Source organism: Pipra filicauda, unplaced genomic scaffold (assembly GCF_003945595.2).
Source record: "Pipra filicauda isolate LSUMZ 115617 unplaced genomic scaffold, ASM394559v2 scaffold84_size4826128_pilon, whole genome shotgun sequence".
NCBI classification, from domain to species: domain Eukaryota; kingdom Metazoa; phylum Chordata; class Aves; order Passeriformes; family Pipridae; genus Pipra; species Pipra filicauda.
This window is the reverse complement of record NW_024105031.1, coordinates 3,238,212-3,251,903: the sequence shown is the minus strand read 5'-3', so window position 1 is coordinate 3,251,903 and position 13,692 is coordinate 3,238,212. Positions and strand designations below refer to the sequence as shown.

Sequence of the window (13,692 nt, the reverse complement as noted above, 5' to 3'; positions counted from 1 at the left end):
CACCATAATCAGGTATCACAGTTTCATTACAAGTAAAATAAAACAAACATGATTGTGTGCAAAGTGCACATGCATCGTGGATTCAGCAAACTACCTAATTAGAATACTGAGCTAAATTCACATATTAAAGGCTTTCTTACAAGCTATCAGAATGCACTAAATCAGTACAATAGCCTATTAAAACTTTCAAAGATTTTACTTCAAATACATAAAAGGAAAATCTATTTCTCTTTTTCTTGGTACAAACTGTGATGTACTGAGTAGCTACTTTAAAGAACAGTACAGGATAATCCTATTTCAAGTTGAAGATGATATTAAAAATCATACTAGTCTTGTTACTATAATAAATACATTTCTAAATTCTCCCAGTTTGCCTTCATGTCAGTAAAGTTACCTACTTTGCAGTGTCAGCACCACTCGTAATCAGTGTGTTGATTAATAGCTCATGGCCATATCTAGCTGCTATGTGCAAAGGGGTATTTCCATTCTTATCTTCACAGTCTATTTCAGCTCCTATAATAAAAAGTAATTACTAAGTAAGAATATATGTAGGCATACAGACACCTTTGTTAGAAAAATAGCACTGATGATAATTTGAGGGACATTAATAATAGTCAATGAATAACTACTTTGGATTTAAACCCTACACAGCTTCCAGTTGTATTAGGTAGTTATAACAAGAAAAATAGAGAAAAGCACTGTATTATGAAACCATATGGGACAAACTTTCTACAACCCAGGAAGAGAAATCTATATATTTTCCAGCATTCTGAAAGAAAAACAGTTCTTCAGTGTAACTTATCAAAATTTATAAGCAGGTATGCCAGACCCACCAGTGTCTGTTACTGGGCACTGCATCTGAAAAAAATTTTGTACATTGCTACCCATACAAGAGGACAAAAATATCTGTAATACTGGAAAGCTGATGACAGAACTGCTCCCTCCCCCTTTTTACCATTTTGAATGATGGTTTGGGATCTTGAAAATCTACCATGGATGGCTGTCATGTGCAAAGGTGTTTTCCCATCTTTACTCTGGAAAAGAAAAAAACAACCCCTGTGTTTACTTATGGCCAATAAGAGTAATCCATCAGAACAGACAAAAAAAAAAAAAAAGATGTTGTTTTCATTCTTGTTTCCCCTCTATTCCATCCTTTAAATTTTAAAATTGTTTCTATGCACTTCTGTCAGACAGATGCTGGCAATGACAAGTCAGCATGACAGACATAGTAAGCTTTTCACAAGAGCTGCACTTAGTCACTCTTCCAGCTGTGAGTGACAACTCAGTGATGCCCACTCACTCACACTTATGTCTTTAAGATAACTCTCAAGAGGATGATGACAGCACACAACTTTGGCAAAAAGCCTATGTCCAACTCTTCCCCTGCCCAAGTCTAAAATAAAACAATGCTTTAAGTTTGTTTCTTGAAAGAAAGTAGCTGTATTTCCTACAGAGTGAATTACACAGAGTAAATTACACATTATATTAGAAGATAAAAAGCTCATGTGTTTCTTGGCAATTTCTGTAAAGGGATGTTTGTAAGCAATTTATCATAAACCACAAGTTATCCCAGGGTAAATGTATTCAACCCTAATTGGTACTATACATTTGAAATGCACATCTTAAATGTGCGCTTACTCATTCACCCAGTAAAGATGTCCTTTAAGTAGGCCAACAGCAATGCATAAGGAAACTTCAAATTTTAACAGCTCAATCTCAATGCAGTTACAAATCCATTTTTTCTGTTATTATTACTTTAGGATGATTTTCCCCTTGTACTTTTTCACAGGTAATGGGAAAGTTTTACTGCAGAAAAAGGTTCCTACAAATGCACACAAAAAATTGCAAACATGACAAGAAAATAAAAGGACTCTTAAAATGCACATGTGTACTGCATCTTTAAATTTTAAATGTTGGCTTTGAAGAGTGTGAAATGTTCATAAAACACAAAGTTAAAAAGGACAAAGATGGTAGGGGGAAGATAAAATATGAACATATGCATTGAAATATCACAAATTGCTGTCATGTGCAGAAGTGACTTCCCACCTTTACTCTCCCATTGAAATCAAATGACAAAGCTTCTACGGATGTGTTACTGAAAGTCTGCTGGAGACCCTTTTAGGGAAAGATGGACGTGGAATTTTCAGTTTTGTCACTGCACAGAGCAGCATACACCACCTACAACAATGCTATTATAGAAAACATTGTCTTCTCAGACCTAGACTGAAAGAAATAAAACTTGATAATGAAAGTCAAGTTATCTCCACATCTTTTAGCTAGTAGATTTCTTTGACCATAAATAATCCAAAACACAACATCCACATATCATAGCAGATGCAAATAAGCACAGAAAATGGGGTCAATTGTACAATCAATTTTAATTCTGTCATCGGAGGCCTTAAGAAAAGGCCAAATACATCATAAGTGACATCTTCCCCAAGCAATCTCTATGCTCTGATTTTCTTTCATCTTTCTCCCTATGGTTTAGTTCTCCTCTCTTTAGCCAACCATTAACATTCTCTGTGTCCAATTACTTTCCTCCTTTAAAACAACTGTTACACATCTGATGTCTCTTTCCCTTACTTTTCTCCTTCTTTAACCTGGAGAATCTATTAATTTAAAGAAAAATTATCACATAAAATAAGCTTAGTGAAGTAACAGACAGAAGAACTTTAGGGCTCAGATAAAGTAGCCTGCAGTCTCACTGGCTCAGATGGAATAAATATGTATCTCAAAGGAAGGCTAATGAAAAGAAAGAAAATGGAGTTGGAGCTGAAAAAAAAGCAGATTCAAGTCTCAGTGAGTACACTAATAAAATACCTTACAAGGACATAAGAATAACTTAAGGTGACAGTATCAGAAACTAAAGAGCACGGTCATCAAGTGAGAACCCTCACAAGACAACTTCAGGGAGATCTTGTAAAGAACAGCAAAATAAGCTACAAAATCGTTTTCCAGTTGTAAATGAAAAACCACAGTACCATCAATAACAGATTTATAGATTTACTCTGTTCAAATTTACTTAAAAATCCACTTAACACAGATGTCTAAGACAATAGATTTGATTGTCCACAGTGCCTCTCTCATGTGTAAGTCTCATATTCCTTTCCAGCTCAGGAATAATATAACACACAATTGTCTATCAACATATAAACACAGAACTGGTATAAAATTAAATGAAGATGATAATTCCCATGTTGAAGCCAAACTGCTAGATATAGGATTGCATTCAGAATTCCCCTCTAAGACATTGTCACTAGGGAAGGATATACAGAGTCAGAACCAGTAGCCAACTATTTCTTCAAGCAATGAAACAGGAAAGCACTATTTATTGAGCAAAGCACTATTTCCTGAGATGCCAGGAGGTTGGACTGCATAAGAAGATAGGTATCTTCAGAACTTTTGCTCCAATTTCCCTTTCTTTATGCCTTTAAGGCCTTCTATCTAAATATCAATCTAACTACAGCTGTGTGATTTTATGAGGTCAGCCAGGATCACAGCACAAGAAGAACAGCTATGGGCTAATGCTAACTTTTGTTGTCTTCAGTGAACCTCAATTAAACATGGTAATAGGAAAGATATCACCCAAGTCTCCTCTATCACTACAGAAAACATTTACACAAAATACTTTAGATAATTTTCTTTTGCTAAGAACAATTTGCCAAGAACAGTACTTGTCAGAAATAACACACAGCACAATGTGTCCTATCGAGTGATTACTCAGATATTAAATGTACTCAAGACTTCTGAGCTCTGCTGAGGGTCAAGGGAAATGTGGATCTATCATGTCGCAGCATTCTTCCAAGTGAAATCTCACCCTAGCAACAGTTCTGTTCTAGTACCACCAATGCAAGTAAAAAACTTTTTCTATTTAGGTCACCAAACTTTCAAGCAGCAAAGGGGCCCATAAAACAATTAATACTGTCCCATTACATACTTATTTCAATGTGTTCTTCCATGCATGGAAATCCTGAATAGTGAGGAGAGAGGGCTGCAGTAATGAGCAATACTTAACAAGATTCACTGTTCCACAGTGGACACTGCCAAGGCTACGAAAACAAGCAGGAAATTATGTCCTCTGCCAACAGAGGTGACAAAAAGCATATAACATATTTCTACTGTTCTATTATCTTCTGCCACATAATCTGTTCTCCATATGAGGCCAGCACTCACAGACACGCACAAGAACTTACCCTCCATCTGCCATCAAGAATAAGAGTGTTTCCCTTTTGCTCTCCCCATTGCCACTCACAGCAGAAAGTGCTCTAATAGTACTGTCTAGTCTGCACCTAGATTGCCACCCATAACCCCTGTTACCTCTAACAACACAGAAACAGTTGCACATGGGACGAAATTATTGTACCAGCTTACACAAGCAATATAGTTATGATGAAAAATAGATCTTATGACCATTTTAAGAACTACTTTGAACTTAGACCTCAGTATTTGGAAACAGAACAGAACACTGGTTTCACTAAATACTTAGTAAGAAAGCCCTAATTCCATCTCATTTTAATTCCACAATTTATTCTTATCTACACAACATACTAGGTTTTTTTTAAGGACTGGTTAATCCAACATTTATCTTTATAGGCCTTTCCAGGGAAGCAGAAGTTGACTTAGAAATTATTTTCTTTTGCCTCAGTTCTTGCACTTTTCGACAGTGCAAGTGATACATTTTCATATACCAAGTAAGGCTGTTCACACCTTCAGGTGCAAATTTACAGGCCAAATTCTGTCATACTGGTATAAATACACAGAAATGCTATTAAAAGAATTACAATGGAAACATCTTGATTACGAAACAGGATAAATGCTGTTTTCAAGCTTAAAATCCTTACACAGTCCTACTTGCTTAATTATGCACTTAACTGTTTTGATACGTACTAAACCAATGCATTTTAATTACAACAACCTACAGCTAAAGCTACTACTAATGCTCTTTCTGAAATGGAGCCCTCCTTACTTCTTTCTTTTAAGTCAGAAATATACACAAAGTTATGAACCCTTGCAACCCTGTATACAGAAAGACAGTAGTTCTTGGCTTGGTAATATTTGTCATAGGATGGTTTGGGTTGGAAGAGACCTTAAATATCATCTAGTTACAACTACCCCGCCATGGGCAGGGACCCCTTCCATTAGACTAAGTAGCTCAACTCCTCATCCAACCTGGCACTGAACACTTCCAGGAATGGGGCATTCACACCTTCCCTGGGCACCTGTTCCAGTGACTCACCACCCTTGCAGTAAACGATTTCTTCCTAATATCTAATCTAACCCAACTCTCTTTAAGTTTGAAGATATTCCCCCTTGTCCTGTCATGAAATGCCCTTGTACAAAGTCCATCTCCAGTTTTCTTGTAGGCCCTAGAAGGTGCTGTAAGGTCTCCTTTGTTCTTATTTGTCTAAGTAACATACATATATATTCACTAGTATATTTAACATTGTGGGATTATTTTCATGGGAGACCACATGTTTCTGAGAAATGATGTTTCAAGAATGTAGGACAGAAGTCAGCCAATGCTGCAACACTGAACACTCGGTCTTATCCAGTCTGGGACATTATGCAGAGCAGAAAGCTGGCAGCAAAAATAAACAGACTGTGACCTGGATATTTTAGGGCAAGTGAGAAATAAACCCTGTGACACAGCTCCTTACTTCTGTGGGGCACTTTGGTGATTAATTTTTCCACAACTGTGTTATGTACATTTGCATTAAATGAGCCACACATCTAAATATATGTAACAGTGAGCAGGAACATACATCTAAGATTTTTCCACATCAAAGAGCTTATTTTCAAACTACTCCCAAATTTTCAGTTGACTATGGGTTTTGTGCTAACAATAGATATAAAAATACTTTAGCAATTAGTTGAATTTAGTTGAAAATCATGGAAGCAGTGATTTTCACAGTGATTCACCCTGAAGTGAATAACAAACATCAAGATCTTTAACAGAAATGTCAGCTATTCTAACATTTACCTCCTGACCAGATTGTGTTGAAATTCAAGTATAAATCTATTAAACTTTTAAGAAACAAGAGGACAGATAATTCTCTTCCTACCACATGTGGGTGATAGTTCAGGCAATTAGACAGTCTGCATAAGGAACACTTGGACTCCTCATTCCATCACCCTAGCCCAAAACCTGTCAAGACATCAGATACTGCCACTAAATATTTCTGAATGGAGTTTAAATTTTCTTTACCAGAATAAAAATTAATGTAATACAAAATAGGAGGTCTCACATCTCTCTCCCGCATCTAAAGACTTCACACTACACACTAGAGAAGACAATAAAAGATATAGGTTATAGTTTGGTTTTGTGCTTGTGTGTATTAGAAATTCTGTCTACAATACTAGATTATAAGGAATATTCTGCAACCAAGTACAGATGTAAAAGGTATACCGATTCTGCTTACCAAGTTTTGCTGGAGTAATTAAAACACCAGCTGTTAAACCTTTCCATTGGCCTGATCTACTTATATTTGTATTTTTATACACCCTTCTCAAATCTGCCTGACTAATTATTCTAGGATCTTACATTATCGGCCTTTCAACTGCTCCAGTAATTAGCCTGTTCATACACATTTCTCTGAAATACCCTTGGTTTCGTTCATGTTACTTATTTATAAGGAAAACATATTCTTTTGCATTTTTTCAAATTATTTGCTTTTACTTACACGGCTAGACTAGGGAAAAGAAATTATACAGAATTCTGACATTTAAATGTAATCAAGATTGAGCAAACAGTATCATCATCCTTCTTCTTTATCCTTTTGGGCCATTTAATACATCCCATTGAGGTTTTGATATTCTGATCAAGTTCCTTGAAGCAACATACCAGCTCATTTTTACAACAGTACTTTTCATACAAGTACTCCATCTATCAGTGGGAACCTCTAAAATACTACCATAACAAATATTTTTGAAAAAACTATCTCTGATAATGATGTACTGCATCTTTAGGAGTGAATGGGTGCCTTTGGATGTACCTACCTTTATATTTACATCTGCACCGTTGCAGACCAAAAGCTCTAAACACAATGCTCCATGTGTTGATGCAGCGGCAAAGTGCAAAGGTGTAAACCCCTTCTCATTTACTTGATTCACATTAGCACCACAGTCTATGAGTTCATTCACTACAACATCTTGCCCATTGTAACAAGCTACATGGAGAGGAGTATTTCCATAGGCATTTGGTTCATTCATCTATGAGAGAAAAAAAAACCCCAAGATTAGTTAGTAGGCAGAAAACTGTATTTAATGCAGCATTTAATTCTAACAAAGAAAGATCTCATGTCGTGAGATTATGTTTTGAAACTCTTAAAACCAGAAATTAAAAGCAAGTTCTGGGTGTAGCACTTTGATCAAGATGTGTGTCCTGGGGAAGAGCATGATTGCCTTACAAGTGAGCCAACCTCCTGCAATTGTCTCCACACCAGTTTCCTGTGTGCAATTTAAGAGAAGACGCACATGCCAAAAATGTCAACAGTGGCATACTATAAAGCATAGCACAGACCTCTATAAAACAGCATTTGCAAGTTTTCATTAAAAACATAGGTCATAGAGACTTTTCCCGAGGGGGGGTGTACGGGTGTGTACAGAAATCGAATTTGTTGTTGTACACAACATGATACTGAATTCTGATTTACTTCTCAATAAAGAACTTGAGCTGCAATCTCCAGCCTTGCAAGACTAAAATGTGATTCACAATGCAGATTTCTTACACAGTTTCAGAGTTTATTGTTAAGATGTTTTCTATGTGCAGGTACTGTAGAGCCTTTTAATTTATTTTGCATTTGAATATTAATATGGCCTTACTCTGGTTTTGGAAGTTTCTCACCATTTTTAATATTTTCCAAAATTTAAGTGACGTAAGAAAGTCAGTAACATCTATATTTTACAAACTGAAGCAAAAACATTTAATTTCCTGCACTTCAAAAAGGATTGTGTGGCAGAGCTAGGATCGGAATTCCTATTTCCTGACTTCAAGTCCAACGAATTAAGACCAAGAAATATCAAACAAAAAAACTCTACTAAATACACATTTATTTTCACATTATTGTGCAAAATTTACAAGGCTCTTAAGTTACCTGGAAGAATGTGGTTTTATAACAGAAAAAGTATTTCCAGAGATCTTCATTCACATGCTTTCACTACACCATAACCTGTACCTAAATAAACAGTGTCCTATAGTACTAACAAAAGCATTTCAAACAATAAAAAAATGTGTCAGTTTTATTTTTCCTTACATCAACACCAAGATCCAGAAGATATTTGACTACACTGATCATCCCACTAGATGCTGCAGCATGTAAGGGTGTATATGATTTCTTGTCTTTGCATGTCACTTCAGCTGTATGGGTCACGAGTAATTTCACAACTTCAATATGACCTAAAATAACAAAGACAAATAAAATAAAGCATCATTTTTTATTAACCAGTAGAGGGTTGTAAACTTAATAATTCTACGATTGTTATAACATGATCAAGACATTATTCATTTTGACCTAATGTGGAAAACAAAGAATTGTTCTTGTTTTCTAATTCTATCATGACCTATAAAAGCAACATTAATCACCTCCACATACCACATCCAACAATCATAGCATTTATACTGCAAAAATACATTTGTATATTCAAAACACAATCTTGTCTTCTGCTTACACAGTAGGATTTTTCTAAAGACTTGAGAACTAGAGAGGCAAAGTCACTTTGCAATTATTAAACATTTACTGCAAATTTATGTTACCAACTTGAGAGACAGTGTGACTGTCAGATTTCCACTCTCACCTCAATTGCAAACATGTCCGTTAAGGTTTCTAAATCTTAAGCGGAAACTTTGAAAAAATTATGCAAACACAAAAAGAAAAAAATATTCTACTTTGACATAAAAACATATCCCCCCCCAATCCAACTTCCTTTACTTGCAAAGCGTTTAAAATCTTGAACCAAATTATACAGGACTTAGCAAAGCCCTGTTTTCAAGACTGACTCAGACAATCCAAGAAGGAACCGTAGCCTTTTGAAAGCATAAACTGCTCTCCTAAGACAATGAGAGGAGGGTAAGACTTGAGTTCGGATCATGAGGAAAGGATGACCAGGGGCAAGTTCCAGCTGGAAAAGGGGAGGGAAGGCAGGGAGCCCACCCTGAAGTGGTGGGCAGCAGCACTCACTGCCAGCTTTGGGCCAGGGGCCCCAACACCACACCACTGCTGCAAAGGGCAGTGAGCTTTCCACTGGCTTGTAGGCAGTTGTGACACTGCCTGCTAAGAAGCCATGAAAATGGGGTAACCAAAAAAATCTGTCATTCTTGCTTCATTGTTAACTTAACTGCCAAAAAAAGTCATCCCTGAAAACACATGGATAATCATGACAAAGTCTGCTGAATAAAGTACATGACTTTAACAGACCACGATACACTTAGTGCTTTGCCTTTGTAACTGACCCATACAGACAGATGTGGGATTCTTTGTTTTTGCCTTTCAAGTTACACCCTTACCTTAGTTAAAGAAGTGAGGGGGGGGCATACTGAATTCTTATACTTATTTGGTCAGACATCTAAGTAGAAAGTATCAAGTCCAGCTTTCAGCTTAAGCACTTCATAAAAAGTGAGGGTCTTCACTTTTTAAGAGAATTTGCAAAAGTCTGAATAGGAAGTATCTACCCAATAAAATACAGACAAAGCTATTTTTATAAACATTCAGCCACCATGATACTTATTTCATGCTGCATGTCCGACAGCACACAAAACACCATTTTACCCAGTTATACCGATCACAACCATAAGAGTTTACCAGTGCAATGTGAAGTGATGCAATAGTTCACTTAACTACTTCAGTATTGTAGGAAAGAAGGGAAAGAAAAATGCAAACATGATACTCATCATCTGAACCAAATAAAATGGGGACAGGAGTGAAAACAAGCCCTATATGAGAGACAGAAATACAGAAGATACTGAAAGGAGTGAAAGGAATAGAAAGACTGAGTGGAACAGTGGCAGAAAGAACTTTAAAGAGAAGATAAAAACAAAAAAAAACCCCTGACCTGCATTGAAAAACACAAGCAGCAATCAGTGGAAGACTCTCAAACAGAAGAGAAACGTACTTGAGGTGAGAAGTGCTGCAGAGACATCCCAATTTGTTAATGAGGGCAACAAGAATGTTAGTCCATTTCAGTCACAGCATTGCAGCTGGACAGCAACGGAGCCGGGTGAAAAGCAGGAAGGAAGGGAAACAATGGATATAACCCTAGGAAGTTATTTATAGTAGAATGACGAAAAGCATAACTTTTTTATTCTGTGGTCAGTTTTACACGGTTGAAAAGCTTTAAAGGTTTTTTTCAAACAACTGGAGCAAGGCACAATGGCTCTAAATTGTAAAAGAGAATGTCACAGGTTTTTTTTCTTTTATTGAAGACTTTTAAAGTTTTTTCTACTCTGTTGTCTACAAGGATATTTAGGTTGATCAACATCAGTTAAATTACATTTTTCCTGCCCAAACACTCCTGTTGGTAGCCTATGAAATAGCACTGACTAAAATTGGCATAAATGTAGCTTATCTGAAAAACAGAAGACTTTTCCCTCATCTAGGCAAGCACAAACAAGAAAATGTCTCTGTCCTCTCACTGACACTTGTCATATTTCTACCATTTCATGCACAGATTTCATTCAACAAAATTCTGCAAATAACAACCTTGAGTAAGGTGGTTGGACAGCCTGTCACAGATGTTGCTTTGCAGATATAAGTACATGAAAAATACTTGTTAGATCAATAATGAAAAATGCTCTTTAACTTCTGGGGTTTCAAGAACTGGTATCTGAAGTACAATACCATCCAGCTTCAAATTATAAGTTAGGAGCATTAATATTGTGATGATCACTTCATAATTCACTGGCACATTCAAGTCTTTTCAAGTCTGATAAAAGACAATGAAGTACATTACCTTGACAGTACTGCTAGTACTGTCAAGGCCATGAGAATAATAATTATCCATTCCTGGAATAAGAATGGCAAGGCAAGAATTTGTAGTTTCAGGGATGAAATATTCTTTTGAAATCCAACTCCCAGGGTTGGATTCAGGTGCCCCTTGTATTAACTGTTTACTTTTTGTTTAGTATTACTGCAAAATTTTTCACCTGTGATTAGACTCTCTGATCGAAGAACACAGTTCCTCCTTTTTAAAGAACAAAATTACCTACCTCACTTATCTTACTCGAACAAATTGATTTTTCTCAGCACAAAAAAACACATTTACAAGGCAATTTGATCTATACTGTTAATGGTTTTCTGGCAGACACACAATAACCTCAATGCTTACAATGCAAATTTTTCCTAGAAATACATAAAACCACTAAACATAAGGTGACTTTTTTTTTTACTACTAAAATAGTAATCAACTGAAATATGTACATACCCATATATGCTGCCCAATGTATAGCTCGTCTGTCTTTCTTGTCAAATGCATTAATATTGGCCCCTCTAGACAACAGTAAGCTGACCATCTAAAATAAAGATGAGAAATCTTTTATTCATAATGGGAAACTCTGCTTAGAAAAAGAAAATCATAGAAGAAACGTGTTTCCAAATACATGTGTTTCTAAAGGATTTAAATATGCTGGGTTTTGAATATTCCATAAGCTTGAAAAAACTGGCTGCCACACCCTGGCAGCAATAATGAAGCAACTGTAAGGAACACAAAACTTCATGTCAACAAAAACATTTCTCAGTTTAATATAGCAAAGCTGTGAAATCTTTCAAATCTTCAGGTTATTACTAAGGGATTCACTAAAGCTAATCCCCAAAAGCAAGCCAATTTCCAATGTGTCTCCAATTACCTACATGCAATTAATGGGAATTTCTCAGCAATCATTTTTCAAAGCTTCAGTATTAGGCGAGTTAGAGCTTATTACATGTATTTTCTCCACATTTCAGTGACATCACTTTCCATATGTTCACTATTTACTGAATAGAAAAATATCCTGGTTTTTCCATTTTTAATTTACCCATTACTAGTTTAACTCTACTTATCTCAGCAAATTTGCTTCCGTCGTAAGAAAAGTGAAATATGTAATAACCTTCCAACTTGATGATGTAACATTTATTTTCCACAACTGTTCTGTACAGAGATGCAAACAAAAGACAAATTCAAATACAAAATAGGACTTGGGTTTTTTTGAGGGGATGAGGAAGACATGATTTTAAACTGAGAAACTAAACGTCAGAAATGTGAGGGATAGAATGATGAGTGGAAAACAAATTAAGAAAATTAACTTTTACCTCAACGTGTCCACTGAAGGCTGCATGATGCAATGCAGTTCTGCCTGCTCGATCAGACACATTTACATTGCTTAGGAGAGGCACCAGAGCTTCAGCACACTTCACAGCTTTGTTTGCAGCTGCTATGTGTAGCGGTGTCTGCCAGTTTTTATCACGAGCATTGACATCTGCTGAATGCTTTAACAACACCTGAACAGCATCCTGAAAGCATTTACAAAAAAAAAAAATAAGCCCCTTAGTAAAGATCTGAAATGCCAGCCTTAGATTTAAGGACAGTATAGAAATAACTCTTTACAATTTGTTCATTTATAAACATAATCATACGCTTTGAGATTTGTACTTTACTATAAATCCAAATTTTGGGATGTTCTCATGAACGTGAGTAATATACCCCCTATAGGATTCAACCAAATAACCATTTCCAGGTCTTTTATCCAATTCCTTACACCACCTGGCAAATTGTTTTGTCATCACAACTGATTTCCAAAGCTCAATTAACCAACTTAGGACTTCTTCCATTGCCAAGGTTAAATGAAGTACTATGAACTTATAATGAATTTTCATCAATCTGCCAAGCAAAAGTTTTGAACTGTCAAAGTCTAGAAATGGCAAAAAGAACAGATTATTAAACGTACATTTAGAAACCGCAAATAAAACAGAGCATGGTCATGAAAAAGTTTCATCATACATTGTTGCAAAACTCCTGAAAAACGTTTTAAAATATTGCACTGAATTCCATCTCTCAAAAAGATTATTCATTTCCTTTTGTTAAAATTACAAGCTGTGAAAAATTGACAAATTACACTGTAATTCTTACAGGAAGATAATAAAAACCTATTAAAATATGTGCACCCAATTGGAATGCATAAAAAATTAAATCTGTTGGCAATATCAACATGATGATGAGTATTGCATTTTACACCAACTGTGTGACCTTCCCACAATTCACTAATTGCTTTTGGTGACTGCCAACTTAGTCACCAAGCACACAAATAATTGATTACCACTTTGAACTTAAAACATGTTACCACAAGTTGTTACTAGAAATTTTGAATTACAGAGTGGTACAACAACTAGGTGTTATTCTCAGCTATGAGCAGAATGCTAAGTAACTCTTGATTCTATTTATATTATAATAAATTATATTTCTTGTACTGTCAATACACAAATATACAAATATACAATATACAAATTTCTTGTACTGCCAATAAAAAAAGAAAATAGGAACAAACATAAAAGTGTACATACTGCATCACAGGCTTATAATTTAAGTGAGAAATGGAATAACTCTTCTGTGAGAAACTGAAGCAGATTTAATACTTTAAAAAACTAATTATATTTTAAGTCTTGTCTTTTTAAAACCAAATATTAAGAAATACCATTATCAGAACAAGGAAATTTTAGAACAGCTATT

The 13,692-nt window shown here is 35.6% G+C and overlaps 1 protein-coding gene across 6 annotated transcripts in view; it reads right to left on the bottom strand.

The window, feature by feature from the left end:
• The window catches only part of ANKRD28 (ankyrin repeat domain 28), a 120,460-nt gene that overhangs the window by 27,620 nt on the left and 79,148 nt on the right, over nucleotides 1-13,692 (bottom strand). For all 6 annotated transcript variants that reach the window (XR_005567008.1, XM_027723768.2, XM_039390615.1 and 3 more), the window contains 6 exons: nucleotides 12,279-12,479; nucleotides 11,416-11,503; nucleotides 8,253-8,395; nucleotides 6,997-7,209; nucleotides 956-1,034; nucleotides 399-513 (listed from right to left, as the gene is read on the bottom strand). Coding sequence is in view for 5 of the 6 variants with exons in the window: in XM_027723768.2 (XP_027579569.1) it covers nucleotides 399-513; nucleotides 956-1,034; nucleotides 6,997-7,209; nucleotides 8,253-8,395; nucleotides 11,416-11,503; nucleotides 12,279-12,479 (839 nt within the window). In the remaining variant the exon portion in view is untranslated. The remainder of the gene's footprint in view (nucleotides 1-398; nucleotides 514-955; nucleotides 1,035-6,996; nucleotides 7,210-8,252; nucleotides 8,396-11,415; nucleotides 11,504-12,278; nucleotides 12,480-13,692) is intronic.